Here is a 24,301-nt window from a genome sequence, read left to right on the forward strand (position 1 = left end):
TCACTCTTTACTAAGCAATGAAATTAAGATAAATCTTCTTTAGTGGTTGCTGAAAGCACAAAAGACTGACTCAACAGCTTTTTTTCCATAAAATCAGTAAGTACAGATGTAACAACCTCACTCCAAAGCATTTGGCAACAGCAATACGAAGATATATGGCCACTGCCAACTGTCGAGTCATTTTGATATATCTGTACGGATGAGACATTCATGTACTCAGCTCCGTTACATAAAACAAAATTGTGAAGAACAGAAAACTAGTTCGCTAAACTTGACAGACTTAGTTGGCAGACATTTGCAAAGAAACAACATTTCTTCTACAAATAAAAAAAAAAAAACTGCCACTAAAAGCAGCTCCATTCATCTACACATGCAACTTGAATCACAATGTCTTGTCCAGCAATGAAACCACTTAAAAACATCTAAACTGCTGCGTTGAAAGGCAACATAAACAAAAATTAGCAGTGATAACATTGTCTTTCTCCAGTTAACTTTCCAAAATGCTTCATTAATTCATAAGTCAATCACATCAGCTCTCTGATGTCATTATGATGCAAGCAATACAGTTAGTTTGCCAAATTTTATTCTCTACATTAATCACGCAGTTATCGAGCACGCGTCAATGAAGACCCGCTCTTCTCTGCATCGGCAAATTCAATAGCACACTTCAACAGGTGGTGAAGACTGCTTCTGTACTTCTCTAAACCAGCACTCCTCTGATTTTGTACTTCACTGCTATTTGTTTCGAATGGTCAGTCAGTCAAAAGTTATCCGCCACGCCAGACCCGACGTCCGAAAAACGATCAGCAGTAAACCAGTTTGGCCCTTCAGCCTATACTTTCACAAATGTGGTATGCATCCACGTCGTTTTATAACATTCCCTAGGTGGTTAGGGCATAGAGAACTATGTTTAGGGCGCTACTGGTAAAGTGGCACTTTTGAAATACCGCGCCAAGTGCTGGTTGTCGGTATAAGCAGGAAGGCGACGCCAGCAGGACGCCAGGACATCAGCACCAGTAATTACTTCAACGCTGCGTCGAAGCTTCATGCACAAAGCCACAGCAGCAAAGTCGCGTCTTTATTCCTCTTACGCAGCGTCACAAGCATTTTTTTTTTTTTTTGACAAAACAGCGCTCGCCATGCTTATTTTCTTTCAGAAACGATTCGGATTGTACAATGAGGCGGCCCGAAGAAAGCCGAATACACGCACATCTAAATCAGCTATAGGTAAGGAATGGTCCGGCACCATTCTCAAAGCGTTTTCAAAAGCACCGATATCCCTAAGGATACGAGATGAGAACGCCGCTACATGGCAACTATAAACAAATAGGTCGAATCTACGAGACATAATGAGCGAACACGAAAAGCCCGACAGAACGGTTCGAACAACCGAAGCTACAGCGTAGCGAAACTTCCATTAGACGCGACGAACCCGCTCCTCAAGACGGGACACATCGCGCGGAGAGAAAAAAGAAACGCACAAAGATGAGCGGCGCGCGGAAAGATACAAGTAAAAACAACCGCAAAAGAAAACACGCTTTCAAGGCTAAGGCCGGCGAGGCCTTGAATTTCAGCGCGGAGATAAAGCATGAGAGTGTTTATAAACAGCTAGGGCCCACGGTGTGAGCCAAAGTGCTTAATACGTAGAATTACAGCTTGAGAGCGCCAAATTTTCGCCAGGCATCGAAATGGCGGCTAAGGCAGGCGAATATTTTCCTCGTGAGCAGCGGCGGACACCATTGAAAACAGGACCAACTCTCTTCCCCCTTTACCCCCACCCTCCGCGGTACGTGTACATCCCTCGAATCGGCCACTTTGAAATCGAAACATTTCAATGGAAATGTCTCGTCCCGGATGGGTTTTGTTATTAGAACGAAAAGAAATCACTCATAGAATACTTTGATGCAGTAATCCCATTTCAAAATCACGTTATGACAACGCTGAGCACTAAAATAGATCGGTCGGTATAAAAATGGACTTACCTCGCCTCCATGAGACATGGCGATTGCAGCGCCCTCTTTCTTTTTGACCTTGAACAGCGGAAGCTCCGCCGGCGCCAGCTTCCTTCAAGTTTACTTCTTAACACTAGTTTCGTATGAACATAAAAAAAAAATCGACGATTTACTGTTTATTGTACAAGAAAAGTATATGTTTCATTAAAGTACAGCTTAATTCTGTAAATGTTACATTTCGTTTGATTTGTTGCAAAGTTTATTTTACAGTTTTTATCATTTTCGCAAAAAGCGGTACCTTGGATTCTCCTGGCTCCGCAATCACTTTTGAGTTTCAGCCACTGCCGGTTGTCACTTGTCGTGTGCATGGCTGCATGGAGGCGTTACTGCGACCACGGCACGTTGACCACGGCTGCGTCGCACTGGCGGCTTTGCACTGCTCGGGTGGCTGGGTGCTGTTAGATGTGATATGTGATGTAACATCTTCCGCTGTAACTGTTTTTGTGTTCCTTTCGACTTTGTGGCCATAACAAGTGTCTTTGCGGCTCAGCCGCAGCGCATTGCGAACTCTGTTTTGGTTCTTTCAGGGCGATGTTTGAGAGCAAAGCCTTTGGATAACAGTTTGGTAGGTTATGGTTTTCGCATAGCACGCCCGTAAATCGGTACTATCTGAAGTGCTGTGTATACTGGGCTTCCAGGTTTAGATAGCGACCGCTTCACGCTGCCTATTCGTTAGACCCTGCAGAGTGAAGCGGCCCGCGTTGCGTTGGGCTGGGCTTAGCCTTCTGGCGCACTGCAGGGTTATACGAGCTTTATCGAGAGGGGCTAGCGCGCAACACGACTAAACGCTTATTTGCTCGCTTCCCATTGTGTCTGTCAGCAACACCAATGTGTTCTCCACTGACCGTCGAATAGTACGCCAATTTAAATACGGCTCCCAGATATCTTTGTTAGCATTACGTAGTGCGGAAATTCATGTCGCCTATTGCAGGGTGCCCATCCAGCTGCAAAGCATAATGACAAGATAATGTTTTGTCACATAAGGTCCATCTTATGTATATCATTTTATTGTGATGCCAAACAGTTGTACGGCTGCACCCCCCCCCCCCGTTTCATTGAAAAGGAGGGGCGGGGGGGGGGATGTTTAGGTTCAAAAGTTTGAACAGCTGAGTTGTAGGAAGTACTTGGTGAAGGAGGCATTGGGAAGGTGTATTGGCAACATAACTGCATTGCCCTGTCACTCGACAGATCTTGTACAGTGTATGAAGTCGCCGAACTTTCATTTATGTAATTTGCAACATTTCAAATAAAAGCCAAAGTTACGCCAGTTTCATGGCAGAGTAACTGATTTAGTGTTTGTGCATGGTATCCAGTTAATATGTGACAGAGCTAATTGAGGGCGATTATCTAAGGCTGCCTGTCACCCACCATGGCCGTTCAATGGCTGTGATGTTCTGCTGAGGAAGACGCTGCGAATTTTCTGGATGCCACAGCTGAATTTTGATCGGGGTAGAATACAGAAGCAATCATGCATCAGGTTCAAAAGTAATCTGCTGCTCTGCACTACAGCATCTCTCTCAGCTACTGCATTGCTCTGGGACATCAAACTTTATTAAGAAATAAGGCTGTGCGAATATCGAAAATTTCGAATACAAATCAAAGTTGTATTTGATTCTAGAGCTTGCTATTTGAAGTAGTTGAGTCTTTGTTCCACTTTGAATATAAGGGATAATACTTATTGGAGCCCCGACAGAGGGAGCCCGATGTGAGCAGGGTCTGCTACGAATTATACAGCTGAATAATTTCCAGTCATTCAGTGAAATTGTCTTGCTTTGAGGCAGCCTGTACAAGAATTTGTTGTCTCGGTATAAGCAGACCTATGTATTATTTGGACAGTCTCATCATGTTAGAGTTCCTTTAAAGTTACGTGCGGTGCTGCAGTATCACACTTCTCCCCTTCAATGAACATAGTACTGTGCTCGCACCTGGTGATGCACCATACTCGTGTTTCAAGACTTTCATTGACATCATGCACCAGATTGCTGAAAGTTGTTTTCTCATTTATCAACTCCCAGTTGATCGGAGATCTAGTTGTAAATAGCATTGAATGCATGTACCACAACATCTCTTTACAGGTGACTTTTCCCTTTTTTTTTATGAACGAGCTCCACATGAACACCATATTTCACTTTGTTTAAAAATATGGAAATATTCTGCATTGAATTCTGTATTTGCATGCAATTTTCCTCAAATATTCAGATTCAATGAGAAAATTCCACTATATCAACAACCCTAAGAAACATAAATAAAGAACGCTTATTCCAAAAGCAGCCCAATGAAATTGTGAAATGCTGCATGTGCAAGCAGCAAATTGTATACTTTAAAGGACAGTTACACAGACTTGTGCTCCCATTACCTTGGAATGGCCTGTTGTTGGCACTTGGAGATCATGATGCGACACTTGTTTGCAGCATAGAACATACACCCAAGCTTTCTGGTAATGGCATCATTAGGTTGTGCTAGAATTTCATTATCGTTTCTCTTAGTGCTTTAGAGCTGTTTGACTTTGAAATAACCTTTACAACTGTCACGAGTGTCAACAAAACATTTACACAACCTCCATATAGGAACCGGAAGCAATTGCAGAAGTAGTGCAACGTAGCTAGTTTTGATGCGCAGCTTCGGAATGGACATATGCACACTTCGGAGATGAAAGACTGGGTAAAAATTCCCATTGTGACAAGTAACTCGATGCATTCTGACCACATATGCAGCAATGCATACATGGAAACGAAGGAAAGTGCTGTAGCCAAGTATAGAAAGAAATAAGGGGTCAAAGCCTAGCATGTAGGTGTTTGTGCGGCTAATCAAGGAGCCTAAGGGCAAAGTTTCTTAATGAGATTCCCAAAATTGACTCTGCAGCACAGGTCACCACAATAAGCAGATTCTACTGATTCATATTCACTTGCTTTAATTGGCAAGTTTCAGGAGCTTTTGACTGAACCACAACAGCCCAAATAGGAAAAAAAGTTGCTTCTGTCCACAATGTCATACTGATGTACCGGCATCAAGATTCTGGCGGAAAAGCCAACAAAATGGAAGTATGGCCTTCATTTTATCTTCTGGTTTACCTCTTACCCCTTATTTTACCTCTTAGGTGAACTTAACAAATGCAGAGTTTTGAAAGAAACTTTATCAGTTTGAATTGATTTATTGTTTCACTTGAGTGTCCTTGTAAGAGCACAAAGTGCCAATAGGAAAAAGAAACAGCAATGTGTATGAATGTGTCTTACGAGAGAGCAAAATATAGAACAATTGATGAAACACTATATGGTAGCAAAATAAATGAAAAAAAAAAACATCCTTGTTGAAATGTTGGCTCCAGGCTGTGGCTTTCGGTGTTCACGTGCAGTTCATCTGTTCCAAGTCTTCATCTTCCTGCGAACCCTTTGTCTCTCATTTATTGCCCGATTACGGTCCCCAGAGTTTAAGAGTGATAGTATTGGCTTGTTTTATTCTCGTACACTGGAGCTATGTTTGCTCAACATAATGTGGATTGTAGCAACCTATGTTTTAGTAAACTTTAAAAAATGGTTACAGTTAATTATGGAAGCAAAATGGAGTCCTGCTGCTTGGAATGGCAATGTCATAAGTGCTGGACCATGCGAGTGCAGTAATTTGTGCCACAAATATGTCCTGTCATACAAAGAAACTGGAAGTGCTTCATAAGCAAGTCTACCAATTGTTACAACCAGGTGTCTCTTTGCATAAAAAGGAATAACCAATTGTACATCGATTAGGCCACATGAAAGATTTCTAGACAGCAGAAAGCAACAAGACAACTTCAGCAATGAAACAGCTAAAGAGGAAGATAGAGACAATACTGACCTGACAGGCTATTTCGGTAGTGCCTCTGAAGGCACACAGACAAAAGGAAGACTCGCAAGTTGCTGCTATATTGTTACAGATATTGCTGCGATTGCTTCACGCTTAGGCTGGTTTTATGAGAGAGAATTAACTTTTACACTGAGCCCTTAGTAAAGGTTGGTGCCCGCTGGCACCAGATGCGGTGGAACCTTCTTCTCAGGTCCCATATGCGTCCAGCAGTTCCTGGCCCCTAGCCACCAGCGCCAGCTGGGTCGGTAGGTTGGGGTTGGATAACAAGGTCTCCCATCGCTGGGGGGGGTTGGGGGCAACTTCCGCAACTCAGCCGAATGCAGCAAACAATCATGCGATGCACGCAAGCGGGGTCGCTAGCGCATCCCGTGCTCTTGCACAAGGTGTTCCCAACAGAGCATGACACTTCATGCCCGTTTTGCAGACGACCAAAAGGCACTCTAGCAAACATCCTTGCAGAGTGCACTAAGCTCAAGAAGGCCCCACCATCCCTACCCCCCACCCTGCTATGAGCTTTCAGTTCTTTTCATGGCAGCGACAGTCAGGTTTCCTTTACTGCAATTTTTGTCACTGTCTTGTCACACTTTTAATTGTGGCTACGAGCACAATATCAGCTGCACACTAAAAAATAATCTCGCCTCAGCCAGGAATTAAACCTACACTCTAAGAACAGTTTACACCCTTTGGCTTGCCCCTTCTGCCACACAAAAATAATCGTCATCTGCCTTGATGCGTTTCCTTTCTTTATCGCTGCGAGCCCGGAACTTTTCAGTAACGAACGGCACGCGCGTTATCAGCATAGAACAGTTTACACCCTTTGGAGTGCCTCTTCTGATAACGTGCGTGCCGTTCATCACTGGAAAGTTCCAGGCTTGCAGCGATAAAGAAAGGAAACGCATCAAGGCAGATGATTATTTTTGTGTGGCAGAAGGGGCAAGCCAAAGGGTGTAAACTGTTCTTGGAGTGTAAGTCAGTTGCACAGGATATGAGCATCCTACTATGAAGCTTCCCACAAGTTATAAAGCACTGCACAGGTTGGATTAATAGCTGTGACTTTGCTTCAAAGATTGCCTATGTGGAGCAACAGTCCTTGTCGGTGATTTCAGAGGTCTGTGCCTAACAGGGTGCAAGGTGCGTTGTACCGATCGCTGCATCACAGCAACATAACTAGCAGTAAGGCCAAACATGAAGGTGCTCAAGCCACAGCTCACTGTTACCACTGCATTCTTAGTGATGACTTTTAGACATTAAAGGTTTGTAAACACGCCATGGTCAGGTAAAAAAAAAAATTTGAAAAGAATTTAAATTCTACATTTTTACGTGCCAAAACCATCACCTGATTATGAGGCACTCAGTAATGGGAGATTCTGGACTAATTTTTACGACCTCGGCTTCTTGGGAAGCACCCACTGCTGCGGCCAAAATTTGATATAAAAAATTGCAGGAGGCTTAAGCTTCACCTTCAAGAGTGGAACATGATAGCATTAAAAAATCCCCGACTGCTTCTCACACCTCCAGCAACTGCAGCTTACGTACCCGTAATGTTTTACTGAAAAACGCTGCTGGTGAATGCTATGCACGCAGGTGAGCTTTCTGATAGATACACGGACCCTTGCATGGGTCGCAGATGCACGGAGGCAAGCACAATCTGGAGGTGTTGCAAGGAACCAGGCGGGCCGCTCTATTGAATCGTAGAAACACTGAAAAAGGGGTTTGTGTTCAAGTTTCCGTGTAACAGAATTAAGTTTTTCTCATACATTCAAATTCAATCTGATGCTATGATGTCTGTAGGTTGTGCGCAAGTCGTACTTTACAATTTTTCTGATGCATTTTACTTTGAGAAATCAGCAGTGTATCTGTGCTACACGGAGGGCTTGCGTGGTTCGAAATAATTTTTTGCGAAAAGATAGTAGACACTGGGATGCCGACACCGAATTTTCTGCGACACAGGACCCTTGACGCTATCGAGTTAAAAATAAAGATGACAAAAGGCTCTTCACTAACATGAGCAGTTGGCAAAATGTTTACACAGATTCTGGAAAATTTCTTTCACAGTTACGCTGTATAGAAAAGTTGTCCGACGGCTTTTGCAAGGCAGCGTGGCTCGTCTCACATGTCAGCCAGAGAATGGCCAGTGCCAGAACCAGCCTGTGTCAGAGCCCTGAAGCAGCCATATGACCAGGCTGTCAGTGAGAATGCATAGCTGGACTCCAGCTTTACAGCCTTGAAGCGGTCATGTGATTGGGAAGTCTGAATGTGTAGCCAGACGCCGAAATCTGTGGAGCTGGTACAGCATACAGGGACATGCACTGACAACACAGAAGTACACAGCTCGCGTCTAGCGAAGCATTTGGTACAGTAAAGTGTTTGCAAAGTCTAGGGTATATTTTGGGCACTGGCAAACCGGAACCCTAGGACATCTGAAATGTGCAATAATTCCTGGTACAGCTTCGCTGTCCTTGATGTAAGAGTTGCTCAGATTTGCATACATGTGTGAAGGAATTTTTTTTCACACTACTCATTCAAAAAAGTAAACCTCTACTCATAGACACAACTACACAGGAGGCCAAAAGCCTAACACTGTTTATTTCACAAAGGATGCTTTAAACTTCGAACATGCATGTGCTTCACATGAGTGTTGCTTCTATACGCAGCGTGCATTTGCATGCACTCCACCAAGAAGGTGAGTTCTATATGACAAACAGAAGTGATTTGTGGTTTTCACATTTTACACAGAGCTACAGAAGCGCTTGACTCCAGGAAACAAAAAGAGAGCCGACTATAGCATGTCTGCTACACCTTTGGCCTGTAAACCAAGCAAGCAATCCTGAAAGAATTTCAGAAACTTCTGTAAGTGAATGCATGTACGAATGCCAATATGCGCTTTCTGTGCAATGCAAGACTCGCCCTTGCACATCATCAATGTTGTACAAATTGGGCGAAGCCAACAAGAGAATGCGTTTCTTCATGAGTTCTAAATAAACAAATTACGTGTAGGGAAAAACATCTATATCAATGGGTATTTATTTAGAATTTGCTTAGAGCAGGCCAAGGGTCCATATTTATGTGCTATTAAACATTCTGCTTGGGACTTGTAAACTGACCAACACTCCACGTAGCACTCCGATTCACATGTGGTGAAGATCTTCTAAAGAGATCACAATCTGTACCTTCCTGACCATATTCACAGCCTGCTCACCGTTTTCCTTCTCTCCCTCTTTTCAATGCAACAGTACAGTCATAATTCAGTAGTGCTTGGTCTGAGCGATTAGAACAACAGGTGAGACCTTACTTACCGCCAACAGTATTATATTTCTCTAAAAAAATGCAAACAGTGCATTTCAGATAGTCTTTTCATGTAGACCTGGCAGGTTGCATTTACGGTTGCTGTGGTGTATGTACAAAAGACTGTTTTACATGCGTGGCATATCAAAGAGTTTAGTAAAGCAATGAAGGGGGCTAGTTGGTGAACGTTCATGGTTATATTGCGCTCAGTTTTACAAAGACGATATTAAGAAAGGACAGGACGTGGACGGACGTAGCGCACGTTGCGCTACGTCCGTCCACGTCCTGTCCTTTCTTAATATCGTCTTTGTAAAACTGAGCGCAATATAACCATGAATATCAAAGAGTGCTTGCCTTCACTAGTGTGGGACAGGTACCGATTGTTTATAAATAGCAGGAAAATTCCGACTCTTTAATTTTGGAATTTCAATAAAGTCGTGCATTGCAGAGATTCCAAAAGCATCTGCAATCAAAACTGGGGTCTAGTATCTTGTCATGAGCATAAGTGTCTGCCTGAAAACAAATTATGCCACATCACTGCAGCTAAAATGACCAAGACCGAGCGGAGAAGTGAAAACAGCACTCTCTGCTCAACAAATCAGCAAATAATGGCTTTCTTTTAAATATATTCACAGTCAAAATCAATGAAATTGAAGCTCATGGGGTGGGATTCAAGCGCGCATCCCATAACTTGCAGAATCACTTTTTCATGCACAATAGGATTTTTCACATGATGGCAAGTAGTAAGCACTCGTGAAGCCAGTCATTTTCATTCAACAATATGCTAAAGCATCAGGGAAGAAAAAAAAAATGCCATCACAGAAAAAAGAAGAAAAAAATAAGGCTACTGCTTTAAAGCAACCATGTATGAAAACAGTGTTAAAAGGTGATAAAGTTCTAAGATCTAATGGACGCACCTTCTAAAGAAAAAAATAAAACTCATATCTTCACTCACAACACACTTAAAAACAACATTGGCACCCCTAAATAGCAAAAGGTTGGCAGATGCCATGCTAGAACTTTGCTTGAAACAACAAAAGCCTGCACTTGCTCTGAACACTAATTAAAGCCGCTATAGCAGGCCGTGCTCAAGAGTTTACCAACAGAGTGCCAAGTTGGCTGACACCAACACATCCTGCACTCAAAAACACAAAAAAATAATTTCAACAAAAACAAGAGCAAGAGGGAGTACTCTCTCTTGACCCACTGCTCTGAGAACTTCAGCTTCTTTTCTTAAATAGGACATACTTTGAGAATAAACATGCTTATATACAAACGTGTGGTTATATATATATATTTATATATATATAGCATTTCATTAAGCAGTCAATTACATCTGCAGTTTCTCTTTCACTCTGCAATGCCATCAAACTGCAAGACTTCCGTCGCTTTAGCTAGGGAACTGAAAATAAGAGTGCACCTATTCATGTCAAGGGGAAAAGCCCTCGGCACTTTCAGACCCAGCGATGTCTGAGCCACATACATGCATGCAGATAGTAGCACTTCATGTATGATGCGAGATAACCTGGGTCACCCTTGTTGCTCTCATGTTCTTTGTTCATGTTACCGAGAATAGCACCCCAGATCCACACACAACTCAGCTGCCCAAACACACTGACCTGCTGCCCTCTCACAATGTGGCTGCAATGCTGGTGTCCTTGCATGACGATGGCTACAGTGCACACCTTAGACACACACACCCATATCACAGTAGCTTTCTTCGAGAATGCTTTGCGCCACCAAGTATTACAGTTCCAAGCTTCGCATTCACTCGGCACACTGCTTGAATGCTTGGAAACAAGAGAAAGTGAACTATACTACGAGGTTGGTGCTAGATAGTCCAGAAGGGGGGCACCATTTAATTGTAGCACACTGTTTTCTCAATGCACTGTTCAGCGATTTGCTCACACAGAATGGCGTAACAAATGCTCTAGCATGTGCACATGGGACGATGCATCTGCACTAGGTCAACAAGCTTGACAAGAAATACTATGTGACTGGCAACTTCACAGCAGCTGCGGCAAACTCGTCAATGCACAAACCAAAGCCTGACATGTGCACACCCACACACACAAATTACCTGAAAAAAGTGACAAATTCCAATGGGGCAAGGGTGCAAGGTACAAAAAAAAAAAAGAATTCGTCATGCAAGCAAGATTTGTTCGTTAGACCATCCACAAGCACCACATTTTCACTGGCTTGATTGCAGTCTTGACTTCATGTCCACAGATAGAAAAAGCACATAGCAGTAGGTGTACCCAGAACTGCCAAACTACCACGAAAAAAGTTGCAAGGAACCAAGGGGTGCTGGCAGTTTGATCAAAATTTTCGGTCGTGAGTAGCGTGACTCATGGCACAAAACATTGTTACAGGGGCCAGCGACATTAGCACAGGCATGAACGCTCAGAGTTTCGATTTTACCAGTGGTATAATTTTGATGTGTGTGTGACTGCCAGGAAAGAAGGCCTCCCCAATTTGTGATTTCTGGCAAATGTTGCAGAAACATTTCGAGTCCCTGTTCTCAAGCACTGGCAGAATATTTCATTCTCTGCAGCCAAGGTGCTATCATTTTACAGACATCACCTTGCTACTCACGATACCGTCATGTGAACTATATAGAAATTGTTGAAAACAAGCTACTTCCAGGCAAGGACTATGCAATCACTTTTTTTTTTTTCTAGTAGAGGGAACCACCTATGGAGGAGTTCAAGGTATGCCATTCAAGGAAGAAAAAAGAATGAAGCTGCTTTTGTTTCTCGTTTTACTATTGTAACCTGTGGCATGCAGTCTGCGTGGGTCCATTAACTGTAAGGTGGAGCACGTTAAAAATAGGTTGGAACACTACTGTACAGCTAGAGCTGACCCGCGATGCCTCAGTTGCGCACAGTGCGATAAATATGTTCATCTATGCAGCCCACCACAATGAACAACATGCCTTCATTTTGAAGTGTTTGCCCTGTATGACTCCTTTCAGCCCCATTCACTTAACTTTCTTCATGGCAGATCAGCCCACCAATGCAGCTGGGTGAAGAATCAGCTCGAGAGAGCTCCACACGTGTTCAACTGAAACATCTCGGTAACAGAAAACACGAAAGCAACATATATTCGAGCACAAGCTCCACTATGTCACAAAGGGACACGAGTTCAGTAGAAGGGTGGGCAGTTGGCATTCACTCACAAGTGTCACTTGTGCAGCTGCACATACGTGTCCATAGCAGGCCAACATTTCCCAAGAGAACAGGGTAGCTGACAGTGCTCATCACAAGCGTTGGCTAGTGCTGCCGTCCCTCCTGGCTGGTGTGCACAGGAACCAATGCCGTCAGCACAGGATGTGAAGTGGGCCTTTCTGCAGTCGGTGCTTAACAAATGTGAGCCCGCTATTTTTGTGTGACCTGTTCAGATGAACTGCGGCATGGGTGGCAGCTCATCACGACCGCTGACGGCTGCGGTGCGGCGTAGCTGCAGGTGTTGACTGCGTCGAAGTGGGACGGGCGATGTCTGTGTTGTCATCCTCCTCCTCGGCAGTGGGCTGCCAGAGGGAGCAGTGCGTCTGCCAGTGGCCCGGCCGTGCCCGGTGGCCCGTTCGCCACGTGGGCCACCTGTCCGGGAAGGCAGAAGGCACTGCGGGGGCGTGTCCTCAGAGACGCGACGACTGTGTGGCTGCCTCATAGAACAGCACATATGCTTCTGACGAAACAACGCGTGAAGCACTCACTTCAGAGACCCTGCATGGAACAGCAAAGAATGTTTTCAGCACTGATGGGACCATTTCGTATAAAGCTTTTCTTTCTTGAAACAATTTCAAAAAGAGCATTTCTTAAGACTCCTTTTGATATGAAAATTTCTTATATGGTGTACAATCAACAACCAAAATTTTAGATGCGAAATTCCCTCGCCGCCCAATTTTCTGGACGTTTTGCCGTGACCACAGGTACGAAACAGCATTAATCGAAGACACCACCCTCGCATTTTGATAATCTCGCAACCTCGAACCGGCGCTCTCACACGCCAATCCACCGCAGCCGTAGCCATCAACGCAACAATGCCAGGCTATATACTCCATTCCATACATAGCAGTCAACGCTATGGAAGCTACGCAAGAAGTTCGGTGAATAAAAGTGTTCTCTCCATGGCATTCCGTCCACGCTTCATGGCGTGCCAACAGTGTTCGCTCACGCGAGCATGCACGGGAGGCTGCTCGCGACGGGCTGCAAATAAAAAAACCCCAAAAGAACAACAAAAATAAAAATTATCTATAGGCAGCGCATTAGCAGCCATATACCCCAGTGTGTTTGTTTCTAAGGATTAAAACTTTTTTTCATTCAATACTGAGCCTAAATTAAAACAGTTGCGCACAGTTTCGGTAAAAAAAAAACACTGAACTCTATCCAAGTGCGAATGAAGCCACTGATGAAGTCTTTCCAGCCTGCACAGCGTTGACTGCCATGTATGGAACGGAGTATAGCTGCTTCGATGCTCGCTACCATGCTTCGTGCTGTTTGGTGCCGCGCTTCTCACTGAAAGAATTCGCCGCTGTCAGCAATGGTGCAATCCTCGCTGATGGCTTCGAAGTGCTGACAGCATAGTGTGTTGTCATAATGCCAGTTCCCGAAAGTCAGCTTCGCCACAATACAGCAGTGTTGCGCCTTGAACCATAGGCAATGTATTGAGGTGAAGCATACCAGTAGGAAGGGGGCAACTGTCATGATACACAGTATCTATTCCTTAAAGGAGTCCTGAACCGCCGCTTGAGATTGGCGAAAAAACAGTCTGCAGATAGTATACCGTGTTATGAACATTTCGGACAAATTTTGCAGTCCCGCACAGTGTGTGGAGCTTGCAAGCGGAGCTCATGAACTCACTTTTTCCTCAAATATTATCTTTTCAAGAGAATCCTGCTCCTACTTTTCTGGACCCTTTATTTCGTAATATAGCAGATTCCCATACGCGACTGCTACTGGCCAATATTTATTTATTTATTTATTTGTACATACTGCAGCCCCTATATGGGGCTATCGCAGGAGTGGGTTAGACAAAAAAAAGTCATACAAAAAACCAAGTAAACAATAACATTAAAGATTCGCAAGAAATAAGGCAGATGACACAAATGAAACTCAAAATAGCAGCAACACTGAGAATCAGTACAAAAACGAGAATGAGTAAATACACTGCAACAACAAGAAAATACATAAAATCAGGCGTGGTTAACTCTTAACAGGAAATCGTTTAATGGCAGTGACCTAATTGTTCCGGGAATTAAGTTCCAGAATTCAATAGTACGTGGGAGAAAGCTGTATTTAAATTTATCAGATCGACAAAGTAAGGCTTAATATTAAGGTTATGGTGACTCCTACTTGACCGAGGAATGTCTGAAGGAATATATATGGGATGCGAGACGCGATAAGAAAAATTGACGATGCCATGCAGAAACTTCAATGACTCAATGTGACGGCGTATGGATAAAGAGGTTAGGTTCAAAGAAGATAAGGCACGAGAGGGGGAAAAATAGTGATCATAGCGACAGTATATGAACCTAATAGATTTTCGTTGTATACTCTCAATGGAGTTAATGTTGCACTGCTTATGAGGGTTCCAGACAGGAGAAGCATAATCTACGACTGGGCGAATCAAAGTTTTATACATTAGTAACTTAGTTTCCTTTGGAGAATTGTTAAAATTGCACCTCAAATACCCGAGCTTCCAGAGTGCTTTAGTGCAAATGAAATTAATGCGTTGTGACCAGGACATGTTAGTGGTAAATATGACGCCAAGATACTTGTATTCTGAGACCCTGTGCAAGGATAAGTCGTTGAAAGTGTAATTGGTCAATGAAGGAGAGGCACTATTAGAAAATGACATTATCACAGTTTTAGTAAAATTAATTTTCATTTGTCAAGTGTTGCACCAGGTACAGAAGCTGACAAATGAGGAATTTAGTTCAAGATGATCTTCTGGTGTGTTAATCACACGATACAAAACACAGTCGTCCACATAAAGGCGTATGTGTGAAGTGACGTTTCGAGGCAAGTCATTAATGTATAGAAGAAATAGTGAAGGACCAAGAACCGACCCTTGGGGTACACCAGATGACACGTCAACAGAAGAAGAATTAGTTGAATTATAACATACGTATTGTGACCAATGAGAAAGGAAACTGGCAATCCAACTAACCAAGAGAGAATTTTTCAATATCATGCTAAGCATTATGAGATTAGAATGCAGTACAGTATCGGAAGCCTTGGAAAAATCTATAAATATAGCATCGATCTGGGTGCCGATATCAAGGGCACAGAGGATGTCGTGTGAGAATTCTGCTAGTTGTGTTAAGGTGCTGAAACCTTTCCTAAAACCATGCTGAAAGTTAGAAAGCATGTTATTAGGTTCCAGAAGTTCCACTATATGTTTGTGAATTATGTGCTCCAGCATTTTACATGAATATGTTGTTAATGAAATAGGTCTATAATTACATAAGAGCTGCTTATTACCAGTTTTGAATAATGGATGTACTTTGGCCAGCTTCCATGAGGATGGAACGATGCCGGTATTGAGGGACTTTTGAAAGATGATGGTTAGGTAGCGAGCAGACCACCATGAATAACGAACGAGAAAAGAATTGGGTATACCATCAGGACCAGTTGATTTTTTAGTGTCTAACTTTAGTATTAGGTTCAGTACACCATGCTCATTAATCATGATATCAGTAATCGGAGTTGTCACTTTAGGAGGGTCAATATGTCAATCAATATCAATCAAATATCAATCACTCAAGAAGGGTGTTTGGATCAGTGCACTTCTTCCTACTGTTGCCGTGTAATTTATTAATGCACTTTAATTTATGGGCTGAAACGAAAATATAATTTTAGATACGGGTATAGTTACGTACTTCTGGAAGAAGCCAACTATCGTCTGCTCATGCTAGGCTGCGGCCGCCCGCGCAGGAATTAAAGTTTGGTCACCCTGCTTGTTGGTGCTGTAGCTGTCAGGTCTTGCTCGTTCTGAACACTTAACTAGCCTCGAACCACGGGACACTTAAGGTCAGACCATATGTATGGTTGCAAGCACGCGCTCACTTCTTGCCAGCTCCTGGTTGGACAACTTGGCAGACTTCACTTTTTTTTTTATATACCGAGCTATTGACAGCACTGAAAAATGCGCAAGCTGGATGCGACTATTATCCGTCGGCCAAGCTGATGCAGAACAAAGCCGGTCTGCACAATACAGCCCAGCAAGACTGGAGTATGAGTACGCACTCAAGCCCTGTCATGCACAAAGCAAACGCTATGCATACATACAGTTGTATGTAGCTGTGGTCAGCTACATAGTGTAGAGATAGTGGCCGCTGCGGGGTGCCGCAATGCCTAATAAATGTACTGGCAGGCCTTCAAAGCCATTTATGACGTGCCTGTGGCAATTTAAGCTTTTGAACACAGTAAAGGCACGTATTCTTTTTTTTTTTCTGATGTTTTTGTGGTTCTTAGGGAGTTCGAAGAAGCAAACGTTGACTGCATAGCTACAGTCTTGATCTATCACTTTCACAATTTTATTGCATTTACAGTTCTGATGTTCCTTCCAAAGTTCCGAGGTAGTAGCTGGTTTGCCTACGCTTGTAACCTAACAATGTTATTGATGTCACAAAGCAGTCTATATGCAATGAGCGAGGTGATTTACTACAGAATCTCGCATCCATGTAGCCTACATATAAACTGGTTGTGTTTTGTCAGCAGGGAAAATTTGTACCATATTTCTTTCTTAATAATAGCTGTGGCTTTTACTTAAGAGGCAAAAGTGCAATACACTTTCACTAGAGGTGCATCAAATTGCAGTGAAAACTTCCCCTTTGCGTATGTTTGATGCACTAGCCATATCCATTTGCAATGCCTTCTCGATGGACTGACACGAAGCAACTGTGAGCAGCCAACACTTCCTTCCAAATCACTCTGGCATGGTATGGTGCTGCCATTTATGCTCGGCATATGAAATGTGTGATCCAACATGTGAAACAAGTGAACCTCTGTACACACCTGAAACAATAGCTAGCATGTGTAGTTGTAGAAGATGAAATGCAATTGTCCAAGGTCTGGAGAATGCTAGTAAAGCTGAAAGGCTGGATTAGTGCTCTCTTTCTCACCTAAAGTTGAATGTGAAGGGCTGCCACATAGCTCAAACAGCTAACGTCCAAACAAGGAAGAGGTTCATAGGAAGATGGAGAGGCAATAGTAGTTGAACAAGAGAATTGCACTAGGCTGTAGCCAACACTCCCCCTCATTCTACCACTGTTGATTACAGACAGCTGATTTGTTTGACATTTAATTTCAACAAAGAAATACAATATTGAAAATATGAAAATTTATCGAAATTTTGAAATTATTTTTTTTAGAGAGCACGAAATTTTATTTCCAGTGTTAGGATGCACCAAGAGTTTTTAGGTAAAGCGAACATCTGGCAAAAAGGTGACAAAGCAGCGTAATTAATACTTAATTTCAAGGGTAACAAGAATGAGGTTGTGTTGTCTATAAAACTGAGAGGTCGCGGATGCAAGCATGAGAAAAATGAGAAGCACTGAGAAAGTTAATTTACTTTGTGTCGTTGCATTCGTGCCATTCACCAGACTTGGGGTGCAGGCAGGTAGCGGTGTAGTGGCCAGAGTAGGTTGAGCCACTGTGATTAGACACCGCGTACAGGTTGTACATCACATAATGACCTGCAAGAAGCCCAGATGCACAGCAAAATGAGCATTCATGACAAATGCACATAGGAAGTAAAGTTCTCAAAGCTTTTCACATGAGGCACAGTGAGAGAAACTCTACTACAGTCTTGAAATGAAGCAAGAAGCCACTAGCTGCATTATATTCAACCGGAGAAACAAACATTTAACGAAGCTCAATCCTTATCCTTTAATATAGCCAGAATGTGACCGACTGGCACAACTTTTCTTATAAATTAAAACCAATGCACAAGCCATCCTCCTTTAACTGTGGGGAAATGCCATGTGTGTCGAACATTTCTAGCACTTCTTTCTAAAAGATGCAACAAAGTGGTAATCATGTTTAACTTTGCAAGGTGTCAATACAGGTAAAATAATATTCCCATAACTATATTTTAACCATTATGCTATATTATAGAATTTACGTTCCAAAACAAACAAGCTATAAGAAGCGTCATAGTAAGTAGGCTGTGCCTTAATTTTGACAACCTGGGATTCACAAACGTGTGCCCAAAGCACAGAACGTGGGTGTTCTTGCATTCCACCCTGGCCAGAATGTGGCCACTGCAATAGGAAATGAAACTCATGACTGCGTGTTTATTTTAACCCTTTTAAATCACAATGAACGGTGCAGTATCTCTATCCTTGCGGGCTGCATTTCGATTTTGAGTTTTTTACATTTTGGATAATCCAAAAATATCTATTATGGTGTACTGTAGACATGATGTCATCCTCATGTCATCTTATGCCCCTACTGAGTACATTTAAGGTGCTTTAAATAAATTTAACTGAGATTTACTGCAAATGAACTGAAACATTACTTACTACTGCAAGCCAAACAGCCAATAAAACATCATGCGATATCTAATGTATGCGTAAAATGTACGATCGACTGTAATCCACTACAACTCAGTGAAACACTGCCCACCATATAGAAGCAAAATATAACTGCTGCCCATATGTGCACTGTCACACCAGATTGAACAATCTCTGCAGTGCAATCTCTGCAGATATACTGTAGCACAGAAGGATGTCTTGGAAATTTTTCTGCTATATCAAGATGCTATTGTGAGGCAACTACACTTGGACATCATAACGTGCACAGCAGTGTTAGTAGTTTCTAAATTTTGACAAAATGTTTGTGGCCACTGTTCAGAATCGCCGCCAATTGCTCTTAAAGGGACACTAAAGGCTACTATGAAGTCAAGGTAAAGCGATAAAGCAATGCTCTAGAACGTCTAAGGCGTCAATATAATCGCGAACAGAGCTTTAGTAACCGAGAAATTGAGGTAAATGCATGACACGATTTGAGACCCCCCAGTGACATTCCGGTACTAGCCCGATGACGAAGGCACTCCTCATCATAATTTATGTCACTAGTACTCAACTACTTGTATTAAAAAGATAATTTCATTAGGTTGTAAGACGGAATAAAATGCTACTTGTCTACTTCTATTCGATTCTAAGAAAAAACCACATTTTGACGTTACCCTTCAGTAGTATGGGTGATCGAAAGGTTTCGTTTTCGCTCAACTCTGTGCCGCGCGCGCTTTGGAGTTTCAGTTGTTTCATTATCGCGTCGTGCTGCACTGGTCCTGCTGGCTTGCGAAACTTGCATTTGGAACAAGCAGCGAGAATGCCCTGTCCATGTGATGTCGTGGGATTCGCGAACGGTTCGCGGAACTTAGCCAAGGGCAGTTGCAGCGGCGAATCCAACGTTACTTATCACTGTGTGCCTAAGAATGAACCTCTCTGTTTGAAGGAGAACCTCTCGTATGCAAAGAGCCGAAAAATCGCATAAGGTGCTCGCTGCACTTTCCTCCAGAGGATTACGAGTTCAACGCCGACTTACTGAAGTCGTGTGGAGTGCCTTTCAAAGCAATGCTTTCCCGTAGTGCTGTTCCGCGAGTCTTGCCTGCATTCTCCGAAGCGCAAGGACTGCAGGTCAAAGCCGGGGCGGTGAGTGCGGCATTTGGTTTTCACAAAGGAAACGTTACAAATGTGCGAATATGTACAGCCATGACATACAGTTGCCAACGTAGTAGTACGCAGCGATGCTGGCAGCGCGAACCCTCAGCAGCAGGTCATGTTCATCAGTGCTTAAATCGCTTAAATCGAGCCCAGCATCGCGAGCCAATGTGTCGTTGTCAGCGTCGTCCATTGCAATGAGCGTCAAAGTTGGCGTCATAAAATAAAGAACACGCTTTCCCTTCCGCTAGCCACTATAGTTACGCTTTCGCGATGCTGTCGGCTCTGTCTTCGCTCTGTTTCTGCCTGCGCGTTTGCGCAGAAAAGCCGTAGCACCGTCTGCGAACATCGTTTTACTCACCGACAACGCAACGTCACTACGAGATCATGACGTCACCACTCCTCGATAGGAGGGCAGGCGATTTGAACTGCGCTAGAGATACGCGGACGCTTCAGGACGCATTTTCTCTTAAAATAAGTCTCTTCTTCACATGAAACAAGCGTTTCGAGGTTTCTGGGATGGTATTTCATCAGTCCACGTTGACTTAATATTAACCTTTAGTGTCCCTTAGGAGGATGCTTTGTAATTGAAATTCTTAGGAAAGGAAAAGGGGATAATGCTTCTGCCAGTTGACATGTAACAGGCTAGGTCAAGTCCGAAGTAAAACAAGAAATTAACCACATAGACTGTTAGATCACACATTAAAAACATTGCAAACATTAGTTTTATGGTGAGATGACTTAATTGCAGGAAGAAGAGCAAGGCTACGACAGCAGTCTCAGAATCTACGCTCTTCAGGGCACTAATCGCATCTTTTTTGAGTCAGAGGCTGCGATAGACCGGGTGCCATTCTCCCTTGAGTCGCCCTGAAAAGCAGTGTGATGAGGCAGCCTCAATGAAATGTTTTATAGGAAAGTTGTATAAAATCGACCATACTACATTATCTTGTATGCTGAATTGCAGCACAACTTTTTTCTCTTGGAGTATCCGTAGTTGAGAACATTTGGTGAATTATAAATGTGACATGTTACACCATGGAAGCTGGTACCGTATTTTCACAGTACTGGCATAAACCTTGTCGTTATCTTCATACCATCTCCTCACTTGCAAAAACTTTTGTAAAAGTGGTGCTCTAGGCATGTTGGAAAACTTATCATTTTAGCTTGACTTAACAATGTCCCTTTAAGGAGGGGTGCAGTGAGAAATAGATTTGCACCCAGAAGAAGATGTTTTAAAATTATTGTAGCTCTGTGTTTGTTCATTGTTTAAGACTGCATCAGCAAAATGTTTTTCCCACCAATGAGCCAGTGTCACTAATGTGCCAGTCTTATCTGTGCAGCTCTGGTGAGAGCGACCGCAATTTTCAGTCTGCTTGCAAAACGATGAAATGAACTAGTCTAGCAGTGTGCATATATACCAGATACCATATATAGTTGACTAAGGGCAGCACTCATAAAAACTGCACTTCCAACTTGAGAGCCCAAGATTCGAAAAACACAAATACATTGAAATGAAGAATTCGAAGACGGAAGAGAGCATTGCAGCTTGTGTGCAGACTCTTGGATTCTGAGCACGGGGTGTGCGTTGTCTTCACACATTGTTGTGAAAAGCTCTGCAGTGCAGTCATATCTAATGCCACGAAGGGCACTGAGGGCGACTGTATCCGTGAGTGTGCAGTGGCGACGGCAACAGTAGTGAGGACTATAGACGGGCACTACCTGTGTGGTGTGCTCGCATGAACAAATATTGCATTTTAACAGCAACAGAGCTCTCTCTTTTTGCAAATAGAAATCAAGGGCATTATATACGGCAAGAAGAATTATACTACAATGGCACGCCCTATATAAGGGCCGCGCCTTGTCAAGACTGCGAAAAAGAAGTGCTGCTCTTAGACAAGTATATACAATATTTTATGGCATTTCTGACGCGTCAGAGAATTATACCATGAAACCTGTAACTTCAGCTGCAGGAGCAGATTTATGACAGTATTAGAAACAAAGCTCATGCCCTGTTTGCAAGACTAGGACAAATCACAGGACATGGAGTCACTGACTGACAATCGTGAATATAGTGTCCATCTTAAGTAAGCCTGCCATCAGCAATCGCAGGACTATTTCTGTCCTCATGCTGCTAATGCGAGACCTGTAAGCTCTAATGCTTCCAATGACAATGCAACGACAACAATGAGAGATAAGGTGTAGGCATAGAGCTTTGTTTGATAAAGCCAGAAAAAGAAGAAAAGCACTCACTGTTGGACATATATGGGCAGAGATCAAGGTTCGTCAGTGGGAACTCGATACGAGTGTTCAGCTTCGCCCGAAACCTCTCACTGGGAGAGAATCGCTTTAGATCTGCCAACAACACAAGTCAAGGATAAAAAGCTTTTCCAATGTATCAGTTATGCTCCATTTTGAGCCACTACTTCAAAAAATAAATACTTTCTAAGTCTGCATTTTAGCTTTTAACTGTGGGCAGATACTTCATTAATGTTTTTCACACACGTTGTGTTGCAGATGATGCTTTGACCACCTTTACAAAGAGGTGTGTTTCTACCGACACACTGCTTCGGTGTCTCACTAAACGTCACAAATGTCAGATTTAAAAAAGTTAATGAAATTTATAGCACATGACAACTACCCATCTAGAGCCTACAGCAATTAGATCACTATCAATATTCACAGAAAAATATTTTTCTAATATATCACATAAAAAAGGATACGAAGCACAAGAATTTTTGGACACCGGTGGATGGTAAAGCTTTTCGTGCATTTCTGACGGGTCTTGCAGTGAGAGCAAGTCTGAAAATAGAAAACAGAACAAAAGAGCATTTAGAATGGGTACCATGTGTCTTAAGTAACAGCAAACAAGAAAGCATAGTGCTAAACACGAAGCCTATTTTCTGCCGTTTATGCTTGCCTAAACACGCACAGATCAGGCCAACTAAACATTTAGCAACATTTTATACTCTTCCATATCCATTATCTTAACGAGTTAGTGGCCTCAAGTACCAGTTCTTTCACATCAAAATTGCACCAATTTATTTTCGATGAACAATATCCAAATTTCTGTAAGCAGGCTTTCTTACACATCTAGCTTGTCCTAAACAGGATGGACATGTACCTGCTGGTGGCACTGTTAAACAAGGGACCAGAGTCTCGAACCTTAACTTTTCTGGTTCCGGTTTTCATTTTGGTTTACTGAAAACAGTTCAGTTCTGGTTCACTTTCTGAGCAGGAAGTTAATGGTTCAAACCTCTGTTCATGTGCATAACAGAAGAATAATTACAGAAAAATGGCACCCATTTATTTTGTACAAAAATGTGACAGTGCAGCTAAGCTGCACTGAAAGATTACAACAGTTTGTTTTTCAGGCTGCATACAGTGGCGAAAGGATTATGCTGACGGAACACCAATGCTGTAATCTATGTGAATCGAAACTTTTGAAGCAATCCTATGACGGCCTGCAAATAGAGGAAGTTGAAAAAAGACAAGGAGCGGGGGAAGAAAAGAAAATAAAGAAGTGTGACAGAACAAAATGGAGTCTGTTGTGAAGCTGCTAAGTGCAGTTTTATTACATATTTTGGCGCAGTCAACAAAAGGATGTTCCCTTTTGTTGGACAGAAGAATGTGGCGACACCTACCGAGAACCGGTCCGAATAATTTTTTCAGATCCTGTGTTGTGCTTACCAGACTTTTTGCTGCCCTTTGAATAGAATACCGATGCATTGCATTAGGGAACGGGAGTAGTCTTCTATCAGAGAGACTCATCACGACAACCAAACCAACAGCTTTGTGTAGTAGGATACTATAGCTACACGTTCAACAAAACTGAACTATACCATGACAGAAGAAGCTCTCACCATTTTAAAAGCCATCCGCTACTTCTGTTTGGAAGGTGCAAAGTTCAAGCTATACACAAACCATGAAGCACTAACGTACATACTGAAGATGGCCGAATTGAAAGTAAAGATAGCCCGTTGGGTGGGTGAAATTCAGCAATTTTATTTTGAAGTGGTACATCACCCGGGAGCTTCTATGAAGGACATGGATGCAATGTTACAATTAGCCATTATGCTTCCAGACAACCATGAAGAGGCAAATCTTGCAAGGATATGGGAAGGAACCGAGGTTTTGTAACGTACTAAAAATGGAGGAGTTGCCGTTTCTACTCTCTTGGTTCCAATATTGGAACTGTATCATGATGGCCCCGAAATAGGAGGCCATGATGGCTTTTGGAGAACCTATATGAAATCGACAAAAAGGTTCTTCTGGCCTCGTATGAAGCAAGAAACAAAAGACTATGCATTATCATGTCATAAATGCCAGATTAACAAAGTAAAATTTAAACAGCCAACATACGAAATGGTTATACGACAATATTCTAACACGCCATTTGAGGTTATTCGTCTAGACTTCCCACAACTTCGAAAAAAAAGCCTGAAGGAGTCAAGGAGAGACAATCCTTCCTGTTGTGCATTGACGAGCGCACCAGGAT

The 24,301-nt window shown here is 42.8% G+C and overlaps 2 protein-coding genes across 6 annotated transcripts in view; both read right to left on the bottom strand.

Annotated features, from left to right (window-relative positions):
* bbx (bobby sox) overlaps positions 1-2,076 on the bottom strand; it is a 280,573-nt gene extending 278,497 nt beyond the window's left edge. The window contains exon 1 of one of the 2 annotated variants that reach the window (XM_065455224.1): positions 1,983-2,076. In XM_065455224.1, the coding sequence (XP_065311296.1) occupies positions 1,983-2,000 (18 nt within the window). In that variant the 5' untranslated portion in view covers positions 2,001-2,076. The remainder of the gene's footprint in view (positions 1-1,982) is intronic. The other variant, XM_065455225.1, reaches the window with a different exon arrangement.
* Positions 2,077-9,447: 7,371 nt separating this feature from the next.
* Positions 9,448-24,301, bottom strand: part of LOC135920933 (ubiquitin carboxyl-terminal hydrolase 2-like) — a 284,940-nt gene continuing 270,086 nt past the window's right edge. For all 4 annotated transcript variants that reach the window (XM_065455220.1, XM_065455221.1, XM_065455219.1 and 1 more), the window contains 4 exons: positions 22,527-22,605; positions 22,057-22,158; positions 17,712-17,835; positions 9,448-12,859 (listed from right to left, as the gene is read on the bottom strand). In XM_065455220.1, coding sequence (XP_065311292.1) covers positions 12,772-12,859; positions 17,712-17,835; positions 22,057-22,158; positions 22,527-22,605 — 393 coding nt within the window. In that variant the 3' untranslated portion in view covers positions 9,448-12,771. The remainder of the gene's footprint in view (positions 12,860-17,711; positions 17,836-22,056; positions 22,159-22,526; positions 22,606-24,301) is intronic.

Source organism: Dermacentor albipictus, chromosome 4, assembly GCF_038994185.2.
Source record: "Dermacentor albipictus isolate Rhodes 1998 colony chromosome 4, USDA_Dalb.pri_finalv2, whole genome shotgun sequence".
NCBI classification, from domain to species: domain Eukaryota; kingdom Metazoa; phylum Arthropoda; class Arachnida; order Ixodida; family Ixodidae; genus Dermacentor; species Dermacentor albipictus.